We start from the raw sequence: 23402 nt of genomic DNA, 5'->3' as shown, positions 1-23402 counted from the left end.
GAATGTCCTTGGGCTGTTGTAAAATGGGCTGGGTGTTTGACTGGGCATCTCACTGTGTGTGTGTGTGTGTGTGTGTGTGTGTGTGTGTGTGTGTGTGTGTGTGTGTGTGTGTGTGTGTGTGTGTGTGTGTCCATCCTCAGGCTGATTTGATAGTGTGTGAGAGAGTATGTTTGTCAGCCAAAACCAGCAGATATCGGCTGCCTGGTGGCACATGGGGGAAGGTGTTGTGGGAAAACGGGTTGGATGAAATGAAAAAGATGTTAAAATGACTGATAGGGAAGTTATCGTTTGGATTTGAAGTCGAGGCGAAAAAGAGCATGCAGTGGAGGACAGGTGGATGCTGGAGAGGCGGAGGAAAGGACTAATGGCAGGGGAGAGGTGACATATTTAGCAAATTATATCACTAATTCTTTTGCGAGCTTAAAATGCTTAATCACTGTTCCTTTCAGTTTATGTGGTGTGCGTCACACGTAGTCAGTATCAGTGTGTATCGAGTCTGACTGACTTTTACAGCTTCTCCTGTCTTTGTGTCTCTGACTGGCAGTGCATTTGTGTGTGTGGTCATGACTCACCCTCAAATTCCTGTGTGTTTGTGCGTGATGTGTGTCAGATATTATTTGTATCTGCTGAAAGGTGAGGATGTTTATTGACTTACACACGCATGATTTATTGTTGTTGTGTTTTTAGTTGTGTGTGTGCGATAATGCTAAGATGTGAGAAGTCTGCCAGTGGGTATGCTGGCACAAACTAAAAGCAGTGCAAACATAGTGCCAACAGAGACAGTTACACGATAAAACCCGACAGCCTCGAGGGCAGGAGCAATGATCCATGTGTGTTTGCACGTTTGTGTGTGTGTGTGTCCGTGTGTGCGTGTGACACAGAGAAAAAGAGAATCGAAGAAAGGACATGAAATTGAGTGTGTGTGTTTATGTGTTAAAAATAATGAATTGAATTTATTATTTATATGTTTGGTTATGCGTTTTGTTTATTTGGTATCTTCCTGGGGTTGTCTGTGTGTGTGTGTGTGTGTGTGTGTGTGTGTGTGTGTGTGTGTGTGTGTGTGTGTGTGTGTGTGTTTGAAGCCATCCCCAGGTTCTAAAGTTGGTCCTCAAGGAGCCATCTATCTTAAGGCTAGTTTCAAACCCTGTCTGCTCTGGTGATGTGGAGGCCACTGGGTGTGGGTGTTTTTTGCGTGTAGCTGCTAAATGTCAGACAATGTGTGTGTCCAAATATGCTCCAGGAAAGGTGAAAACCATGAAAGAGAGAGCGTATTCCTTCATACCTTTTTATGTGGTTGACTGAATATGTGCCTCTGTGTGTGTGTGTGTGTGTATGTGTGTGTGCTGTGTGGGTGTTTATGCCTCTTGAGACACTCTAGACTGGAGCTTCTTTGACTGGCAGCCAAATCTGTTTATTCTCGTCTGTAGATTTGCTCATGTTGTTTTTGTTATTCAGCAAATCCCCCCCACCCTCCTCAACCCCCTTTTCTATCATAAATTCCAAATGTTATACAGAGTCTTATTGTTGACAGGTGAAATCTTGCAGCTGTAATTTTGTTGTTTTTTAAAAAAAATACATGCAGTTTGTGTTTGTTTGAGTGATGGTAAATGTTAGTTCCTGCGCAACAGTTACTCTTAGTACTGCTTCTCAGGAATCAGCACCCTGCCGTTCCCATCGGCTAATCAGGGAATAATTTACATCGAAAGCGCTTGATGAATGTGGTTGAATGCTTGATAGGAAAGGAAATCTGCCACTGCCACTTAAACTTTTAACATGGGAAAAAAGACCTGTTGCTTTACAGGAAAGGTAATTTTCATGAGCCTCATTGTACCACCTGCAGAGAGACATTTCTCAGGCGACATATATATAAGTCCTGTGCTCAGGGTAATGAACCTGCGAAACCAGCAGCGGTGAGCATGAAAGCTACGTTTCTCTGATTCATTTCACTGTCGATCATATATGATGATGATCAGAGCTTAATGTACAATGTTATCCTAATTTAAATTATATGCCCTTTAAGTATTTATTATTGCCTGTGCCCCTTTGCAGAATTAAAATCTGAGGGTTCCTAAAACAGGAACTTCATGTAATTTACTTTTTCTAAACTCTTTCTTCAGAAAACTTTTTTATTTCAGTTTATAATATCCCCAATGTTTCTTTTGTATTCAAGTCAGGTTACATACTTGGACAGCTAATATTTTTTTCTTCCTTAAGAAACTCTTGTGTGACTTTGGGAGTGTGCTTTGGATGATTGCTGTGATAGAAAAATTCAGTCAGGCTTCTGGAGGCTGTAGAAGAGAAGTCGTCTTCTCAGACAGTAATTTGGTATATCCACAGGTGCTGACTAAAAATGGCAGTTTGCAATCATTTTAGCCTATTATTGCACTACTACCTCTGTGCAGTCACTGCAGTAGTCCTAACCAGGCTCACACACATGCTGGACCCCGTGATAGCCAGAGGAATACACCACACGTTTGAGCTAATGTAATGAAAAAGTGTGATACCATTAACCACAAGGCCTCTTGTTAGCTGCTTTAGTAAAAAATTTAAAGTTGTAATTTTATGCTGAAGAGCAGTAAAGTTTAGCTGCAGTACAGTGATGTTGTTGTTATGCATCATTGTTGTTTCTACTGTATATTAGGCCCTGTATTTTCTTACTCGGGAGGCAATTTATGGGAAAAAAATAGAAAAAACATGTTTTTCCTGAGTTCACCAGCAGACTTTCAGACCTTGAGAGTCAATAAATTTCTGAAATGACTTGGCACACTAATGTGTTACAGCACTCTTCCCTCCCCAGCGGGGGTAAAAAAAAAATTAGCAGAGGCAGGAACATGCAGACCAGAGTGGGAGGAGTGGGAAGAGCATTTCCCTCAGCCAATCACACCCTGGTCTCACTGAAATATTTATTTTGATTATTCATAATGATATACACTTACCAGCCACTTTATTAGGTACACTTTGCCAAGACTGGGTTGGATCTCCTTTTGCCTTCAGAACTGCCATTATTCTTCATGGCATAGACTCAACAAGGTGCTGGAAAATTACACATATTTTGTTCCATACTGACTAGATAGCATCGCAGTTGATTTGAGCTTTGCCACAGGATATATAAAATTGCAGCAGATCAGCAGTTTCTAAAATACTCAGAACAGCCAGTCTGGAGCCAACAACCACGCCAGACTCACTTTCTTCCCTGTTCTGATGCTCAGTTTGAGCTTCAACAAGTCGTCTTGAACCAAGTCTACATGCATAAATGCGCTGAGTTGCTGAGTAGATATTTGCGTTTACGAACATGTGCCAAATCTGCCTATTTAACCCTGTAAAGCCTAATGATTGCCAGACATTTGTTTTTAAACTGAGGTGTTTATTGCTACATTTGAGCAGTTTATTGCCTAAAAATGCATTGTGCAATTTATTTTTGATGTTTGGCATTACAGGGTTGTAGAGAGTTTGCGCATGTCTCACCATATGTTTCAGCCTCTTTTGGAGTTAGATTGAATATAAGACATTGTTACTTTAGTGCTCAGCCCCCGAATTCTAAAAGGTCGGGTCAAAATATTGGTGATTTAAAAAAAAACTCAAGTGGTGTTGCTAGAAACTCTCCTGCTTTTCCAATAATATTACAGCTACCTGTCAACATTGATGAGACAAACACAGCCCACCCTGTCTCCAGCGAATGCATTAAAAGGTGATGATACAGCACTATGAAGCAAATCTCTTTAATCAAACTCAGACTCTAACTTCACTGTAACACACTGACTATGCATAAATTCTAAAACTATCTGAAAGTTTGTGTTTTATGTGCGGTCTGTATGAGTAATTTTGAACATTTTCTCACTTAAACCATGAGGGAGTAAAGCAAGGGAGTAAACTGAAAACAGAAAACAGCTTAGTATAAATGAACAGGAAGTGCATTTTTGATTTTACTGTGGGAGAATAAAACAAGCTGTATTCACACAAAATATTGCTGTAATACTTACAGCATGTTGAGAAAAACGTAAACCGTGGCGCATATTTCCCGCTCATTATCCCCACCATGCTCAGATCGGTAAATTATTTAAATTAAGACAGTGTTTTATTTCAACTTTAATCAGGGATTTGTTGCACTGGAGGTTTAGTGGATTTTTCAGTTGTGCTCTGCTGCTATGAACAATGTTTCGTCGCACAGCACCTGTGTGTTTTGACAGACCTGCCAATGGGAGCAGTGAGGTCAGATCCTGTGAATATTAATTGCCTGTGAAACACGCTTTGAAATGGCAAAAGTGGCAGGATACTGATGGGAATTTATTTATTTATTTGTTTATTTGATGTTAGCCTTTTAAATTGGTGCAGAAAACAATGGTGGAAATGTTCATAAATACCAAGAATGTTTATTTTTATCAGAATCTGTTGCATTGATATTTCTGCATATATACAGAAACTTTGAGCGAAAGTTAGATTAACTACTGAGAGATTTACGGCTTTTATGGTCGCTTTGGTTGGCTAACACTAACATTGTGGGGTTTTTTTCTGTTTCAGGTGATCGTTGTGAGTTTGACCACCGGCAGGGCAGGTGCATGCCAGGTGTGTGTCGTAACGGAGGGACGTGCCGGGAGCTTTCGGGTGGGGGTTTCCGATGCGAGTGCCCGGCAGGAGCCTATGAGCGACCGTACTGCACCGTCACCGCCCGGTCCTTCCCGCCCAAGTCCTTTGTCATGTTCCGGGGGCTCAGACAGAGATTTCACCTCTCCATCTCGTTAACGTGAGTAGTCTTGAGTAAACATTCTGTCATTTCCTTTCCTGTCTTCTTCTCTATTATTTTTTTGTCTCTTCTTTCAGCTTCCATCAGATATAGCAGGATGGATCATTCTCTGATTCCCTCTTATAGTGTCTCCACTTTTCTTTAAGCTGTTTTTTAAAACTATATCATCTCCATCTTGGAGAGTGATCCTTTTATTTATGGCTTCCCTGTATCCTCCCTCTACTTCGCTTCTTTAAAAGCATTGCTTCTCCATTTAATCCCATCTGCTTTGCTTTGCTGTCTTTCTTTCTCTTCTGTGTTCTTATCTTCCATCTGACCATCCTGCTGCAAAAAGCTCTGAAAGGAAATGACTTCATGGTTGGAACCAACTCAGAAAAAAACATGCTTCTTAGTCAGTAGGGCTATTAATTTAAAGTGCCCAATTAATAACTAAAACCACAGACTGTATATGAAAGAAGGCCATGGCACCATGATGTCACGTTCCCTCTTTTGAAACTTTGAGTTTAGCATTACGGCTTGATTTTTTGGGGAAGAAGTGACTATGTATGAATGAGAAGGTAAAATGTTAAGTAAGCAGCTAATGTTAGCACAGCATATCAGGACAAACACCACCTGTCAAGCATGATGGTACAGGGCTGATGAATTGTGTTTTGTTCATGTGAGGTTATATTTGAGCCCTGGTTAGGACCAGAATATTTTTTTAATATGTCCTGATATGTAAACACAACTTTCAGCTGCTCCCTCATCGTGAGTCATCACAGTGGGTAACTGCATGTTTGGTTTTTACAATAGATACCTTTCCTCACACAACCCCCAAGAGATTTGTGTCTCCTCCTTAGGTTAAAAAAGGGAATCTTTTGCTTGTTAGGGTAGGCTGACGTGTAGTCCACCACAGTGGAGCCACATGATGTCCTGGCATGTTTTACCTTACCAGTCACAGACTGTGTACATTCTTTTAATAATGCGTGTACAAATGTGTATGGGGCACATTTGCTGCAAGATTTTGGCCAAGGTTTCAAGAATCTCACAGCATTTCTACACAAGTCATCATAATTTTTTTATTTACTAAGATTGTAAATTAAACCGTGGCACTGACTTTACCTACAAGAGAATTTTTGCAAATCTTTCCGTTTTGCTTGGCTCGCTTGCAGCATGTTTTTATTTGAGTTAACACTTTCTGCCTGAGCATATATGTAATGCTAATGTTGTGGCAGAGGTCAGTGACTCCTTTTACCCATCCAAAATCATTTTTCAGTTGCTGCTTGCCTCTAGACATACAAAGCCCACAAGAGAATTGAAATGGTGCTTAAGAGTGGTCAGGCAGGGTTATGGGATGGATGGTTGCCATGGGTGATGTCGTCTAATGATAGTTGCTAGGGTGATGTTGCCCATGGGGTTGTTGCTAAGCTGATGTGGCTACCATGGAGTAGTTGCCGTGAGACATTGCGGTCACTGTATTGCTTGCTAAATGAGCATTATTGGTGCATAAAAGCACTACATGTGGTTTTTTCTGTTGATTTGTGGTCACCATTAGTTAAGTTAAGGAATGAAGCATGAAGGGCATGTTTTCTTTTTTTTTAAGAGAAGCTTGCTTTATGAGCATTTAGCAGGTAACGTGTTAACATTTCTCTGTGTGTTGTTGTTGGTTTAAAAGAGTCCCACGCTGGGTGGAAAAATCTGTGTATAGAAAGGAGTTAATCTTCCATTTTCTTTCAGTAATTTTAATCAAGGACTTCTTGAGAAAAGCATTGATTTTTTTTGAACAGATAATGTGTGGTCTTTTTCAGCACCATGCTTTCACATTCGTTCAAACCCAGTCATATCTGTGAGTTTTGTTCTTAGTGTGTAGTTCTGCTTTATGGCAGCAAGCAGCAAGACTGAAAAATGAAGCCGGCAAAGTGCCAAAAAACTGCAGTTCCTTGAGTCGCCACTGGAGTCTGAGAACTTTAAAACTTGGTACAAAAAGCAGCTTTGGTTTCTAGTTAAAATCCCCCTTGATGATTTTTTTTATTTTATTTAGAATGGTCTTTTATTAGTTTTTGTTAAACTGTAATAAGTCTTAAATCATTGGGTGTAGTCACATTTTAAATGGAATTAAATTCAAATAAATAGCATGGTTTGCTTTGTGCACAGTGGTACCACAGTGCCAGAGGTCTGTGCTCCAGTTTTCATGAAGAAAATTCCAGTATTTTATTAACATGTTACTAAATAGCAGTAACCGTTCACAATTGGTGGGGAAATAATTACTTGGTGGTTGCCATCTGGTCTCATATTTCCGTTAGCTGAGAACTTACGGCTTCATACTGCCATCCAAATATGTTTACTTTTGGCTCCATGTGAATAATATGGCAGCTTCCTACATGCTAATCCTGAAGCTTCAAGGGAAAGGCTAACAAGCTAATGTGTGACATCACATTGGCTACGTCCATCTTTTATGTACAGTATAGGAGGGACATAAACTATATGGAAAACAAATTATTATGAAAATAGATAAACATGTTTTAAATTTAAGCTCCTGTTTCATGTGTTAATTGAGGGCAAAATAGACTTCCCTCCACAAGATGCCTTTTTTAGATTTCTATAGATCTAACTGCATATGAAAGCATAAGCGACAATATGACTCTGCTCTCTATGAATACGAAACCACTGCCATGACTTGAGCTCAAGTTTTTAATGCATTTGAAAGGCAGTTGCATGAGAGAGAGTGTGTGCATGTGTGTTTCTGACAGCATTTGTTTTCTTTTCTTCAGCTCTGCTTGAAATTGACTGCTAAGCTAACCGAGTTTAAGGAATAGAAATGATCATAAACACATGATTCCATCTTGTAGTTTATTGCTTTTGGGAATAAGTCACATCATATTAATTTGTTTAATGCAGTTCTTGGCGGCACGTAATGAATTTCACAAACAGCAATAACACTGACAAAAACAGACCTGCTGAACATATAAAGCATGCTTCTTTGCATTTATTTACTCCTTCGGCTCCTCTGTGTCTCCGCTTGGCTGACTCCACACATTATCTCCAGTTACTCTATCAAAGCTCAGGTTACAATTTTATTATTATTATTATTTTTTTTTTTAGCTATTTCTGGTGGCACGGATAGATTAGATATGCATACTAGATATTTTGGCACAGTGCAGTCGGAGCGACAGCAAATCCATACAAAGAAGGCACATATTTGCTAACCAGAAACCCTGGGTTTATTTTAGACAATGGCAGCGTCCTCAGATTCACCAGAACGGCGATAAGATGCTCTTATTTCCTTACAATTCTATAGTGCAGGAATGATTTCCATTGGAATTTAAACCAGGAAAATAAAATGCAGATATGATAATTTTAACTCAACAAAATAGGAAACAGTAGAAGAATATTTTTCTTCAACAACTTAAAACCGTTTGAAAGGCAGACATTTATAACCATGCTGCTCTAGGGCTTCTTTCCTGTAGCTGAACCTGACCTCCTGCATCTGTGCACTGGATTTATTTGACTCTCTAGCGGAGTTGGGCTGGATCCAATTTGTGACACCACTGAACCTCACTGAAAGTAGAGAAACCTTGAATAAAAATTTCCCTGCAGGTGCTATTTGTCAGCTGCCTACAAATTGCAGTGTACGATTTTACAATTGAGGCGCTTAGTTGAAGGGAATAGTAAAAACAGGCAAACTATATCATGTTTAAAACAACATCTCAGTACTTTTTAATGTGGACATTTTATGCAGTGAGAATCTTTTCTGTCTTGCCACCAGGACAGAGTATTTCTCATCTGTTCTGTGCAAAATAGACTTTTTATTTGCGTCTGAGCAGCTGAGGGAGAGGAAGACTCCAGCAGTATGGTTTATTAACTCTGGCATAGTCTGAATACCTTTTGTTCTTCCGCACTAGCCAGGAGTCATTTTTGTTCTGCTGTGTCTGAGATAGTTTTTTGTTTCTGTTTCTTCCTGTATCGGAGTGAAAAATATAATTTAAAATGTGTCATATTCTCTCTGCATGCATATAAAAATGTACAGCCATGGTAAAAAGAGAGTACACCCTCTATCAATTCTAAGGTAATAAAAATTCTGATCAGGCTTTAAAATTATTTAAATATAGCTGTTGTGGTCTGGGGTCGTTGTGTTTTGGACTTTCAAATCTTCCTAATTCATTATTGTTTTGTACTTTAAAAGTAGGTTTTTGTTTCTGTCTTTGGTTTTCTTGTCCTTTTGAGTTTTTGAATCCCCATCAGTTTCCTGTTGTATTATTTTATGTATCTGGTATAGTCACAAATTACGTTAGGTTTCTTAGTTCTCTCCCTGTCCTCTTAGCTTCTTTTCTGTGTTTTTGCCTTTAATATCATGTTGAGTCAGTCTTGTCTTTCTGTCAGTTTGCTCTTTTGTATGTGTCAAGCTAATCTGTCTTAATCCTGGTCCTTATATTAGTTACTTCCTGTTTTATTTTGATAGTCACTCATCTCTGTGCTTTATGTTTAGTTTTGCTTCCCTTGTCTCGTTATGCCTAATTTGTTCCTGCTGTGTTTCCCAGCTGACTTCACTCCCCTAATCACTCTCCTGTGTATATATGTGCCGGTCTCCCTTTGTCCTTTGTTGGAGCATCAGCTCATTTTCCCCAGTGATTCTGGTTCCTTGTGCTGCCTAATGTCTTTCTAAGTGTCTTCATTGTTTAGAAGTTTTCGGTTCCTTTTGCATTTTATGCTTACTTTTGGTTTGTGGATCATTCAGCCTAATAAACAGCTCGCCTTTTGTTAAGATTATTTCGTCTCCAAGCACCTACATTTGGGTCCTCAACATAACACTTGGCCTGTTCATCCCACAGACCATAACAACAACCTTAAATGCACAACAGTGCACGACATATTACACCACGTCATTATGTATTTAACAAGAATTAATCCAGAATCCTTTTTTTGGCAGCTTCAAAGCAAGTCCCCAGTTGGTATGAGGTGCTGATATTTGGCTTTCTCTTTGACTTTCTAGGTTTGGCAGGTCTGCAAACATAAGCCGGGCTGCCATGTTCTTTTTAGACAGACGAGACTTTCTCTTGGCAGCCCTTCCAAACATCCATAATAGTTCAGTCTTTTTCTAATTATACTGTCATGAATGTTAATATTTAACATGCTAACTGAGGCCTGTACCTCTTGGGTTTTTGCAATTTCTCTGAGCATGACGCAGTCTGGATGAATTTCCGGTTATGTCCACTCCTGCACATCAAAGATTCTCAGCTGTCTTGAATGTTTTCCACTTGTGAATAATCTTTCTCTGTGTATGCTTGGATAAGGCCTTTTAATGCTTTAATGCTTCAGAGGCAGAAACAGTTGCTTCTTTACAATCGTTGCTGATGTCCTTCGTGTTTGGCATTGCGTTGATACACCCCAATGCTTCAGACCAACAAACTGCCAAAACTTCTACTTTTATAGCGGTAGTCATACTGATTATGATGATCAATTAATCACTGATCATCACAATTTGATCATCGATGCTAAGCATTAAGGGTGTACTTAGTCTTTCACTCCTTACCTAACAGTTTTCTTTTTACCATGGCTGTGTTAATAAATTCTCTACTGCACACAGCATTTGTCAATAAACTTCAAATTTCTATGTACATCCGTCTTTTAGATTTGCCACTCTGGAGAACAGTGGTCTTCTCTTCTATAATGGACGCTTTAACGAGAAACATGACTTCATTGCCTTAGAGATCCAAGAAGGACAAGTGGTGTTCAAATACTCCACAGGTATTGTATCTTTATGTGCACTCTTGTTTGGTTTTGTTTGCGTGAAATTTGTGCTCTATAAACAGAGACCATATGTCTGCTGTTGTTGTTTGCTTTTCTTTTGACCCATGAACATGTGCAGGAGGCCTGTAAAAACAAGCGTTCCTCCTGAGACACAAAAATCTGTTTATCTAAGAGTGGATTCAGGTAATGAATGCTGCTGATTTGGTCTTTGCAAACAGTTCTTACAGAGGTTTTGGGGTCATTGTAAATAAAGTCGATATATTTGGAGCATCGACACCCTTAAAAAAAGAGGAGACCCATAAGAGCTACATTTGAATTCATTTTAATGGCATATTCTTCATTTACCCGTCTGTAGGTGAGTCATCCACCCAGGTGAGTCCCTTCCTGCCAGGGGGTGTGAGCGATGGTAACTGGCATACAGTTCACATCCACTACTACAACAAGGTGGGTTTACATCCCAATCCCATCTTCATTGTGATCCTTGCATTTGAGCTTCCACTTTGGATTCTTGATGTACTTTTGCATTTTGTAAATTTGACTTGTTTTTATTGGTACTTTTGATGCGTCGGCAGAATAGTTTCTCAGCCTTCGAGCCGACGAAGCACTTTGAATTGAGCCAAAGTGTTTGTGTGCACACGACTATGTGGGTGTTTGCGTGTCATCATTTTTATTCATGCATATTCGCCGCACATCTCCTTTAATTTTCTTCATGTTCTTTTATTTTCCTCAGCCTGCTACACGTTATGTGAGTATGAGCGTGTGTCAGAGCGCATATACACTTTCTCCTTTCTTAGCTTCTTTTGCTCCTCCTTTCTTTCACCAGCAGACAGTAAGGAGAATGAATGCGCTGTCTTTCTGCTCGTAGTCTGTTCTCTTGCCCATGTGTTTGTTTTTTCTTCCTGTATGTCCTACTAACCATAGCTTCTCCCTTTTTTCTTCCTGTCATTGTGCAAAGTATCAGTGTAAATACTAATCTCATGTGTTTACTGCTATTTTGTATCTGATGTAGTGTTTCAATGCAATGACGAAAACTCTAGATTTAGTGAATGCTCTTGTATTTCTTGAATGTTGACTGGTTTTCTGTTTCTTTGGACTGTGTCTGGATGTCCAGCCCAAGCGCAGTATGAGTGGTGAGGCTCAGGGTCCTTCAGATGAGAAGATTGCTGTGGTGAGCGTTGATGACTGTGATACAGCCTTGTCACTTCGCTTTGGTACGCAGCTTGGAAATTACAGCTGTGCTGCACAGGGCAAACAAACCAGCAGTAAGAAGTAAGTTTTTTTCTTTTTTCACTTCTTAATTGCAAAACTTTGCTGGGACCCAAACTTCTAATGGTCATATACCAATGTCAGCCGGTTTCTCAGTCATAACCATCGACAAATTACAGAAAACTGTAAAAAAAAAAAAAGTGCAAATGCAAGTGCCGTATACCTGCTTTCTATCTGAAGGCAGCCAGACAGTGTTACAAAACAGCTTAAGGTCCTATAGAAGTATATGGGATGGGTATGTGTTGTGTAAACACTTTCCTGCTGACTTTCTGGACTCAGTCACTCATTTCAGGCATTACTGAATAGAAAATATCAAGCTTGAGCTAAAAAACTTGCAATCTGGGATGTAGCAAAGTACTGTAGATGACCAGTACAACATCTGGCTAATGACCGGACTGAACATTCTCATGTAATTTGTAGTGACGCATTTTGGTTCATTTGGGTTTTCCTCAATATGGAAAGAAACTAATTTGCAGGGAAAAGCTACAAGTTTACAAGCTCATCAACTGATTTGGACCAGAGTAAACAAACGTTAGGTGTGAAAACGCCCCACCTCATACTGTGTTTTAAAATATGTGTGAGCTAATGTACAAAAGACTGTCCTGCGCCATCATGCTAGGAGTACTTTCTGGCACACGCCATGACTTTGAGATCAGTGTTTATGCTGTATCAGTATGCTAATATCAGATACAAACTGCTCAGATACAACTAGCTGGTTATCTGCACGCAGCTCACTTTTGAATCTTCATTTTCGGTGGGAAACAGCCGTTTGCTGACTTGAGTGATCGGGTGACTCAGTTTCTAGCTAATGTAAGCTGGGTTTGCTTGCTTTTAGCGCTGTAAGAGAGGCATTGTGGCAAAGCTGGAGAGGAAGCATAAGTATCACATCCTTTAGCTTTTATCACAACCGTTTGACTGAATTCAGGCTCTTAAATTCGGAGACTTAAATTTCTCAGTTTTAAGACGTTGAAGCAGAGCGTAGGAGGACTACAGTGTAAAACTGTAGCTTGTTCTATAGCATAAACTTTGATATATTCATACTGAGATAACTAATTTTAACATGAAATGAATCTATGAAATTTTTTGGTCAAAATGATAAATAAATACTGAATGATTAATTTTAAAAAAAAGAACCTTAGGATGAATTCCTGCAGGTAAATTTGTTCTTTTGCCATCAGCATTGCAAATGAAAGGATGAATAGTAACTGACCCAGAGCTGTGGGAGGTGTTTGCACAGGATTTGCCAGCTTCTTTGCAAAGACAACTTTCATTAAACATAATCTGTGACTGAACAGAGGCTTAACAGATATTCAAAGACAATTTCCACTGAGTAGAAAACCAATAAAGCTGGTCATTATGTGCAGCTATGAGCAACATGCTGGCCAGCTGGTAGCTTTTTAAGCTATCTAAAGGTAAAGTAAAGTGAGTGTGTGAAGTGACTGAGGGTAGCAGCATTACTTTGGGAGATACATGCGTTCACCGAGCACGTCTGTGTTCGCTTAATTACCAATTAAAGTTTCATACATCTGAAATGCTAAAGTTTAAACAAAATATTTATCCAGGCTTGTAAAAATTACCTACAGCAGAGATCAATATTTTGAAAAGAAAACAGAAAGGTGTTACATGTTAAAAAACGCGCTGAAAGTTTAGCAATCTGACAGGATTTTAAAGTAACGATCAGGGTGATGAGGTGACGGTAGGGGAACTATGCGGGGGACTCAAGGCTTTAATGAGGCACGACTCTTTGACGTCTCTGTGCTCCTTCATGTCTGTCTGTATCTCTCTGATGGTCTTGTTACCAGGCGTCTCATTCTGCTACACGGATATGTTCGTTTCTTTTCATTATCTCCGCTCGTCTCTCCGTCTCACACACACAATCTCTTAGGTGTGACTAAAAGATCCAAATTGTTGGTTTTAAATGCGTTGCACTGCCTGTTCCATCTGACCTTGTCGAACTTTTGTTCATTCTTTCTCAGCTACAGTTTGTGTGTGTCTAACCAACGAATGTCTCCATATATACTAACAAGTGCAAGAAAACACATACACATAAAGCGTATCCGCACATGCACTGAAAGAGCAGCGTGTCATAGTGTTGATGTCTGGCCTCGCCTCTGTAAGCTGTAATCACGTTTGCCGCGTCTGTCAGCACTAAGTGAGGCTGAGGGAAAAGAAGACGGATCAAAGAGGAAGGCTAAAGACTAACACGTCAACCCTCTCTTCCTCTTGCTCCCTTTCCATTTCTCCACCCGACTCTTGCTCAGTCTTGACATTCTCTTCCAGTGACGTCCTCTGCTGACAAAACTTTGTCTCTCTTTGGTTCTCACTCTGCGCAGTCCCGTAACTGTCACTTTCTATCCCTCCGAAATTTTCCTCCTCGTATTCCCTCTTGCCTTCCCAATACCCGTCTGTCTCGTCATCTGCCTCTTGACATTTGGTGTAACTCACACTTAATCTCTTGTTTGTTCATCTATCTTTCAAGCTTTTTTCTTCCTTTGGCATTGCCATTCCCCCTCTTCCTCCTAGAGCAGGCTGCACTTGTATCTACCACCTTTTATTGCCGGATTGTGTCTCCTTTCTCTTTCTTCATCTTGTCATCCACCTCTACCTCTTCTCTCAAGACGGTTGCTGTAACTCCTGTTTAATCTCCTGTTTGTTCATCTGTCTCTTCATCTGTCTCCTTTTCTTTCTCAGTGTATTTGTGTTCAATCTGTCTGTCCCTTCTCTGTTTCCATTTTTACCTTAAAAAACACCATCATCTAATTTATCCTCAACATCCCCTGCTTTTCTGTGATTTCGATTCTGAATGATGACACATTTCATTTACCTCTGATGACATGTTTAATCTCTAGGTTTGTTTAATCCCTCTCTCATACCCTCTTTCATGTTCTTCCTTCTTTTCACCCCTTCTTCTTTCATCCCTCTCTCCTCCCTCTCTTACTTGAAGAAGAATAATCCTGTGTTTCTTCCATAACCCCATTTGTTCTCCATTATATTTACTCCTTGCTTTCTATCTTTGTGTTTCTTAGGTCTCTGGACTTGACTGGTCCATTATTTCTGGGTGGAGTCCCTAATGTGCCAGACAACTTTCCCTTTGGCACCAGGGAGTTTATCGGTTGCATGAAAGAGCTGCACATCGATAGCAAACCGCTGGACATGGCTGGATTTATCGCCAATAATGGAACGCTTCCTGGTCAGTGCTGGGAACCATGTTTGCTTTCCTTCAAACATGTATTATTGTGCATTAGTAACATTTAGCTCCTTCTCAATAGCCTTTTCACCCATTGTGGCAAAACACACACAAACGTTAGTATTTAAATGAAGTAGCTTTTAAGGGTTTGTGTGCTACGAACCACTTTGTGCTTCTAAACATTATAGGAAACAATAATGGGGTAGAGCCACATCTTCACATATAGTCATATATAGTTAGGCTTCATTGCACTGAAATTGGATTTTCACTGATGGACTGGGTGCTTGCATTACTTTTTATTATAGTCAGTGAAATGAAAGGAAAACATTTGTTATACATCATTTTTTTGTTGTGCTACTATGTGTAACTGTTTGCATATCTTTCATTTTCATATCGTATTTTTGATGACTTTTAACCTTCCAGTCGCATCCAGGGCAAATCTGTCCGATTTAAACACAAAACACTCAGAAATATTGTGTTTTACATCCGATTGCCTCAAGGCCTTATGACATCCTCCACACTATGCACTTGAACATATAAAAATGATGATCATCACTTTTCATTCAATTTTGAGTGTTTTTAACTAGACTGAAAACTTTAAACACCCTGAATTACACCGACCGAGGAGTTTTAGAAATATTGGCCAATTTCTTTCAGGCATACCAAAAAGAAAAACATTTCCTTAACATTTGTTTTAGTCAATTATTTATTTAATTACGCTTTGCCTGACCAGCGGGTTGTTGTGTTCGGCGTTCCAAAGACTTGTTGGCAACAGGAAACTTGTAGAGGTCCCTCTGATGGACAAACAGTGTAACATCAACACTCATTACATGGTTGAAGGGTGTTTCTCCAGTCTTATTTACCTTTTAATTTGATCATTTATTGGTCATTGTAGGTATTTGTCATTCCTGGTGTCATTATGATACCAACAGACCAACAAATAGCCAAAAAATCGGTTGAACTTTATTTTGAAAATGCTTGTGTGTGTGTGGGTAATGTTATAAAGCTCACAGTGACAGCATGAAGACTTATCATGTACAGTATGTTGCAATTCATTTTTATAACTTCAGTGATCTCTGCTGCTTCCACTAGGCTGCAGTGCCAAACATCCCTTCTGTAAGTCCAACCCGTGTCAGAACGGAGGAACCTGCAGTGTGAGCTGGGAGACTTTCTCCTGTGACTGTCCCCTAGGATACGGTGGGAAGGACTGCAGCCACGGTAAGAGGCCGGGATTTTTCTTATCCCGTAGCCCTACAGTAACTACACTAATAGCAACCTTTAACAATGTTAATTTTATCATGCCACTTCAGCATAATTATTAGTAAGTAGCAAGACAGTTGCTGGTGGAACGAGCATTTTCTAGCAGTGGCTGGGATTTTAACGTTTTATTTTTAAAAACTGATTTTCACAGGACTTTGTTTTTCGGCTGTAATTATACTAACACTTCATTAATTTGTTCACAGCTTACCTAAGCTTAAATGCCCCAGATAACACCTTTTCACTTAATGTGGCTCAGTGAGTGTTGACCTGCATAATATGAATGCACCGTCTTAAATAAAAAGGAAGAATTGATGATGGAAAAATACAGTCCAACAGACTGAGCTAAGAATAAATTTAGCCCATGAGACAGTTGTTACTAGATATCTGGCTGTATTTCCTGTGTATAACTGAACCGTAATAAACCTTTAGAGATTTCCCTCTCATGAGTGGACATTCACTAGCCCAGGTGGTTTTACTCATTTATTTTTACTGGCATGTCTTGATTGCGAGCACAGACGTCCAACTCTAAGGGGAAATAAAGCGTCAAGATTCACTTGAGGGGAAAAAAAGAAAAAAAAACATGGTGTTTATTGATCTCAGTGACAAATGTTCACAAGTTCTGGGACTTAGTTTGTACTTCAGAGACTGCAGTGTAACATATGTTTCATCATTTAATTTTGGAAGCTTTTATACCTTTGATTGGTAATCAAACAACAGAGAGCAAACAACTGAGGAAGCTGTTTGGGCATGAAATGCATTAAAGATCACGTCATGCCCGAACAGACATGGTCTGTTTGTCCTTCAAACCAACAAACCAATAGTCCATTGATGCTACATGTGCTTTGAAAAACACACAATATTAAAGTGAACAACTACAAGAATTATGTTGCCGACTGACGGATAAGGACAACAGTATCATCTGGAAATTGTTTCGGAAATTTCACTAATTTTCATTTTCGTTTTTTTCCTCTTCGCCTCAGTGATGACACACGTACACCGCTTTCTGGGTAACAGCGCCCTCTGGTGGGACCTGAAGAATGACGTAACCATCTCCGCACCCTGGTACCTCGGTCTGGTGTTCAGAACCAGAGCCCGTGAAGGGACTTTGCTGCAGGCCCAGGCTGGCCAGTATATCAGCCTGGTGTTCCAGGTGGGCACGAACACATTTAACATTTAAGAGGCAAGGCCGAGATGGTTAGCGGAGGAGGGATATTGAGGATGTTGAAGATAAAACTGCAGAGGGTTGATGTGACGGAGGAGGGATGGGCTGAGATGGATTGGGATAATCTGCTGTGACGACCTTTAAAGGGAGCAGCCAAAAGAAGAAGTAGTATTAGTGGAAATTCAGTGGTTTACATTTTAATAATAATAAAAGAGTCTACAGCTGGGACTACTGTTCCCTTTTAAATAACACCAGGCCCCATGGAGTCTGAAAGCAGTTCACATTTCTTTAAAAGTATCCATATCTGGTGTTGAAGGAACTTCTTATGTTTCACCGTCTGAAACACTGACTGTGAGTACATCTATAAATGGTGCCCTTCCTTTCACCAACCTTTCCACCATCACCAGAAACTCAAAAAGCTTTAACTGCATTTAGGCTTAAACACAATTTGATCTTGTTTATATACGTTAAGTTTCAGATGCTAAATCCAAAGAGTGTTTTAAATTAGCAGAATCTCGGTGGAAGCTGAGCCAAGACGTCGGATTTCACGCTCCTGCACACAGTCACACTCACACAGTCATAGCAGTGGATCGTTTTTTTCTCCCTCTCCCTCTTTTTTCTTCTTTTTGTTTTTCTTTTAATGTGATTTGCGAATTTTATTTATTCATTTATTCTTCTCGCTCTCATCAGGTAATTAATGGTCAGCTGGTCTTTTCGGTGACCCGCGGCTCAACCAGACCGGTGCGTTTGCGGTTGGATCAGGTTCAAGTGGCAGACGGCCGGTGGCACGACCTCCAGCTGGAGCTGCGAGACGTTCGCAGTGGCCGCGAGACTCGCTATGTCGCCACACTGCGGCTGGACTTCGGACTCTATCAGGTAGTGCAAATTATCATCGAAATCTCAAAGCGTTTTTAATCCAACTTTAATGTCCAGCTATCAGGGAGCACACTTACACTAGAGGCACATAGTACAGTCGATTTTTTTAAAGGGGAGAAAATTAAAGTCCTTTAATAGCTTGAAAAAAAAAGTAAATTAAATATTAAATTTATCCTGCAAGCATAGTTTAAATGAATAAGAAGGTTTTTTGTCGTATCTGCTTTATGAAATCAATAAGGCTTAATTTGGCTTAAAAATTAATTTTTTTGACTGTGTTCAAATTAAAAGAGGCAATTCTTTTTTTCCAGTTGTAATTCTCCATTTATTCTGTCTGTTTGAAATCTGCAGCTCCTTGATGGGCTATATTATTCGGTGTAATCGCCAGAGAAGTACTTAATTGAAATTTTAAAGCATTTAATATGAATCGAGGAAAGCAAACCTATTTAATTTCCTCTAATCCAGAATGTCCCCATACGTACAGACGTCTCTCTCACTTCCTGCTTTGAGCCAAAGCGATGAAGGATGTATTTTAGGATGCTAAACATGAATAAATAAATAACCAATTGTATGAATTCCTTAAATTAAGAAAGATATTAGTTTATTGTAGATTGGGCTGGTGAATTTTTGCGAAAACCACCAATCAGACAACTCCTTGTAAGCAGCACTAGGCAACGGTGGGAAGGAAGAACTCCCTTTCAACAGGATGAAACCATGCTCAGGGAAGGGCAGCCATCTGCTGCAATTGGCTAAGGGATGGGTTGGAGAGAAAAGTAAAAAAAAAGAACATAGGGAGACGGAGGACACATGTAATGATATGCACACTGTAAAAAAAAAAGCACTTGAAAAAGGCAAAATCCCATGTAAAATTAGGGCAACAAATTGTATTTTCATTACTGGAAATAACCGTATTTTTATGAGTTATTTTCTGTTATTTTAAGGTATTATTTTGGCGCCCCAGATGCCAGAATATTACTGTTTTTTTTTAAGATGTTTTTTCTAACAGTGCAGTGATGTATAAACACATGGAGGGGAAAAAGACATCAGTGGAGAAGAAATAATCAGCGCGTTACAGAAAGTCCTTCAGCAGACTGAGCTCATTGTAACATGAGAAGGAGCTAGTTCAGGGTCACCTAATCAGCCCTAACTGTAAGCTTTATTGAAATAAAAAGCTTTATGTCTAATCTTAAAAATACTGGCATACATAGCAGCTAAAAAGAAATGGCAAGGTTTTGGCGTGCTTGGTCAACAGGTGCTTAATAAAGTACTCTTGCAGTCTGCGTTTTTGAAAGCAATGTTCTGCAGGGTTAAATTTTTAGCTGAGATTCTAATATCGGAGTTTATTTTCCTTAATTTACCTTACATATGAGCCATGGGTATAATTCGCACGACATGAAAAATGTCTTTGGAACATACAAAAACGTATTTCACACACGTCTTAAGGTATATTCATAGTACATTTCAAGTATATTTCATCAAAAGTAAACCTTGTTATCTTCCTATCTTTTTATTTCTTACTGCATTATTACTTCTCCCTCCTTCCGTTCTTTGCCTAACAATCCTTGACAGTGTTATACAACATCCTGCCTTTTTAAAACAAATACAAAGCCTATATCAAAGAAACACACACACATACGCACATACATATAAATGTTTAGAACATATACAGGTTTTTCTATAATCCTGCAGAGCATCAGACTCCCCAAGATGTGGGCTTCTAATCCTCGTTTCACTAATCTCCGGTGGATTATTATGTTAGATTGTACTGTGCGATGTTTGTTTGCGTGCATGCGCTCGTATGATGTATGCGCCTGTACATATGTGGCAGTGACATGAACGCAGAGAAGCACGTGCACAACCACCGTCCGTATTATAATCATCTTTGGCTCGGTTTAAGCAAACACAAACAGCCTTTGTCGTGTTTTTATGTCGTGCTATTCCCTAAATCGTCTGCCAGCACGTTATGTCTTTCATCTGTTCATTGTAGTTCGCCAGGCTATTCTCCAAAGTGCATCAAGTAGCACACTGAGCAAATGGTGCAGAAAAACATTTCAAATACAAAATTATTAAACAATTAAACGGCAGTTGCCTTTGAAAGGGGTTTTGGCACATGTGCCGCTGTTATCAGACATATCTCAGCTTCCATTTTAGCATCTTCTACTGCTGCTGAAACGGTGATGAATGCGGCTCATTGATTTTGCTTTCATGATCCTCGCAAGGCAAGTTGCCTGTCAACATTTCTTCACAATTCTGCTGGAGTTATCACTTGAGCATTGACCTTCTCTGCAGTGATTGCATATTATGGTTTTCTTCTGTTTAATGAAGCCAATCATTCAGTCGAATTCTTTTCACGCTCCTCTCCACCTCCCCTTCTATTTGACTGACACAAGCCTCATAATAACCTGGCGCTGCTCGCTGATATATCGGTAAATAACAATATAGCGGTTTCTGGAAATCAATAATCCTTCCAGGAAAAAAAATCGTATCTTTTTCAGTTCATTTTGATGTAAACTCATAACAGAAACATCTTTTTAATTACGTTTTTACTGATGGTCACTTGCTTGTAACTATTTTTTTTTTTTACCCTTCATTGCTGAGTGTGTTTGCTGCTATTAATAATCATATTCTTTTCCTTTCCTGTCTCCATCTGTTCCCCCACCTCTTTCCTTCTTTCCCCATTAGGGAACAGTGATAGTGGGAAATGAGATTCATGGTTTGAAGGTGAAACATCTGCATGTTGGAGGAGTGCTGGGATCTGGGGAGGTTCAGAACGGGATAAGAGGATGCATACAGGTAAAGGATGGAGTTTTTAACTCATACAGTGAAGATAAAAACTAAAAGTAAAAAATGACTCTGGGATAGGCCGGTGAATACGCTAATACAGCTGCTATTGTTTTTGTGTGTTGTGTTGAGGTAACGTGACCCTCACTTTCTCTTCCTACAGGGCGTTCGATTGGGCGTGAGACCGGACGCCCCCGCTCTGCCCCGGCCCTCTAGAGCTGTCAAAGTGGAAACTGGCTGCAGTGTCGGTAATCCCTGCCTCTCGTCTCCCTGTCCAGCTCATAGTCGTTGTTCCGACCAATGGGAGAGGCACACCTGTCTATGTGAACCCGGTGAGTGAAGCAGATGGTGTGGGCTTTGCAGTTGAGCTTGAAGCGAAGTATAGAGACGTCTATTTACAGATGTAAACTAACATGCAGTATGATGGGGGTCTCGAGTTATTAACCATTTTTAAAAACAACCTTTTTGTTCAGGAAAAAATTACTAATATTTTGACTTGTGATGTAAAACTGTGCCATTATTGGCTTGATGAACGCGCATGTGCGAATGTTGTAGGTTTGTAAAAAAATTTATTTAATATAAGTGTTAGTGTGTCGTTTTCATGCTACCGTCACACTAAGGAAAACAGTTACTGGAGACCGTGGCACGAGTGAAATGTGACTGTTCAAAGTAATTTTGGTACGTCAAGACAGCGATAAAACGGCATGAGGTTTGGCAATTACTTATAATCTGTTTGTGATAACACAACAGTTAACCGATAAATCATGAAAAATCACAAGTCTGTTTCCACCTGTTGCAAATCTGTTACCGTCCACATGTACACAAATTCACTACTCACATTCAGAGTCCAGCCAGAACCAGCCATAGATTTGAAATAGAAATTCAGAAATTCCTCCACAAATGGTGACATAATTGCTACAAAAAAGATGATTTAACTGAAAAATTATATAGACACTTGGCAACCTTGCTTTTATATAGGGATGTAAGTAGAGCAACCAGCTAAATTGAGTCCTATAATGCAAAGAGATGTGTTGCAGACAAGTTGCACTCCTCAGTTCAGACAGACTTAGACTGATTACAGATGGCTTGGCAATCTGTATGAGAGTGACTGCAGTCGATCTGAGTCAGTTCTTCGTACAGTCAGATAATTTTGTGACATAATGCTCCTCCCACCCCTAAATGGACTCCTCCCCCCAAAATAAATTAAAAAATTAAAAAATTTAAGATTGCTTCACCATCTTTGTCCCGTCTCCTGCCTTAACCAACGTCTGGTAAATGTAGTATGCATTTTTTCCCACCCTCGGTCTTACAGTTACAGAATAATGCAACATGTTCACAGAAATATGTGAATTTGTAACACCTAAAACAAAGATCAGCACATTTAACAAGTCTCTTATTAAATGTGAAGACACAGCATCACTGCTAACTTTTTCACTACAGGTGAAACTAATAGTCATAGTACCCCGCTCCCAAAAAACAACTACAAAAATGCTAAAAAGGATTGATGTGATGTGATTATTGTAAAATGAATAGATTAACAGACAAAATGTAACACACCAAAAAGTATTTTCCATTGTTGTGCGCTAGCCTGTGAGCCAGGCAAAATGGTCTAAAGTTTTGACCGTTGTAGACATTCAATGTAAAATAGCTGAGGTTTGAGAGTAAAAGGTTAAAGAAGCCGGCCTACTGAGAAACAACAAAAAAGGGGAGTAATTATAATGTGTCCATATGCGTAGGTGTCTCCCAGTGCTGTAACTGGGTTAAACTGATATTTGGGTTTGCATAATGAGTCCCCATCCACCTGAGACCAAGAGAAAGAGACCGACTGCAGGCTAACTTCCAAAAGCTCCTTAGTAAGGTGAATATAATGAGGTGGAATTAATGTGGAGGAAAAGAATATGATTAAAAGAGAAGGAGAGGGGTGGAGAAGTAAAGAGACAGAGGAGAGAGTAAGGAAAGTGTATACTGTATAGAGAGATGCAGGGAGGAAAAAAAACAATTGAAAGATGAAAAATGCAGAGGAGGAACAAAGGGAGTGAAAATATTAATGATTAATGAACAGAAAAAGGCGGGTGACAGAAATAGTGTAAAAAAATGAAAAACACAAAGTTTGGAGGAAGGAAGGGGAAAAAAAGAGGGCGCGAGAAAGTCAAATCAAACAGCCTGAAAACACTAGTGACACGTCTGGGAATATACGTACACAGGGATGAACTTAGAGTTGAGAGAAAATTAACATGACAGCTGCACACATGAGAGTGAAGCAAGGAAGAAGAACAGCGTAAGGAGTGATATTCGATATTTATTTGGAGCTAGCAGTTAGCAGCAGTGCATGCAACAGAAGCTCTTCAGCTCTAAAAGTATTGATGTAACATGTAAGGCCAGCTGAACGGGAGGCGATTAAGAGA

At 39.6% G+C, this 23402-nt stretch overlaps 1 protein-coding gene across 2 annotated transcripts in view; it reads left to right on the top strand.

Moving 5' to 3' along the window:
• Positions 1-23402, top strand: part of celsr3 (cadherin, EGF LAG seven-pass G-type receptor 3) — a 112856-nt gene that overhangs the window by 42189 nt on the left and 47265 nt on the right. The window contains exons 4-14 of one of the 2 annotated variants that reach the window (XM_040047297.1): positions 4519-4741; positions 10350-10465; positions 10824-10912; positions 11199-11213; positions 11580-11737; positions 14761-14924; positions 16014-16139; positions 17162-17331; positions 18034-18219; positions 20899-21009; positions 21161-21329. In XM_040047297.1, the coding sequence (XP_039903231.1) occupies positions 4519-4741; positions 10350-10465; positions 10824-10912; positions 11199-11213; positions 11580-11737; positions 14761-14924; positions 16014-16139; positions 17162-17331; positions 18034-18219; positions 20899-21009; positions 21161-21329 (1527 nt within the window). The remainder of the gene's footprint in view (positions 1-4518; positions 4742-10349; positions 10466-10823; positions 10913-11198; positions 11214-11579; positions 11738-14760; positions 14925-16013; positions 16140-17161; positions 17332-18033; positions 18220-20898; positions 21010-21160; positions 21330-23402) is intronic. The other variant, XM_040047298.1, reaches the window with a different exon arrangement.

The sequence above is a fragment of the Simochromis diagramma genome, unplaced genomic scaffold (genome assembly GCF_900408965.1).
Source record: "Simochromis diagramma unplaced genomic scaffold, fSimDia1.1 OVJJ01000387.1, whole genome shotgun sequence".
Classification (NCBI taxonomy): Eukaryota; Metazoa; Chordata; class Actinopteri; order Cichliformes; family Cichlidae; genus Simochromis; species Simochromis diagramma.
The sequence above is the reverse complement of the archived record's forward strand: the minus strand, read 5'-3'. Positions and strand labels throughout refer to the sequence as shown.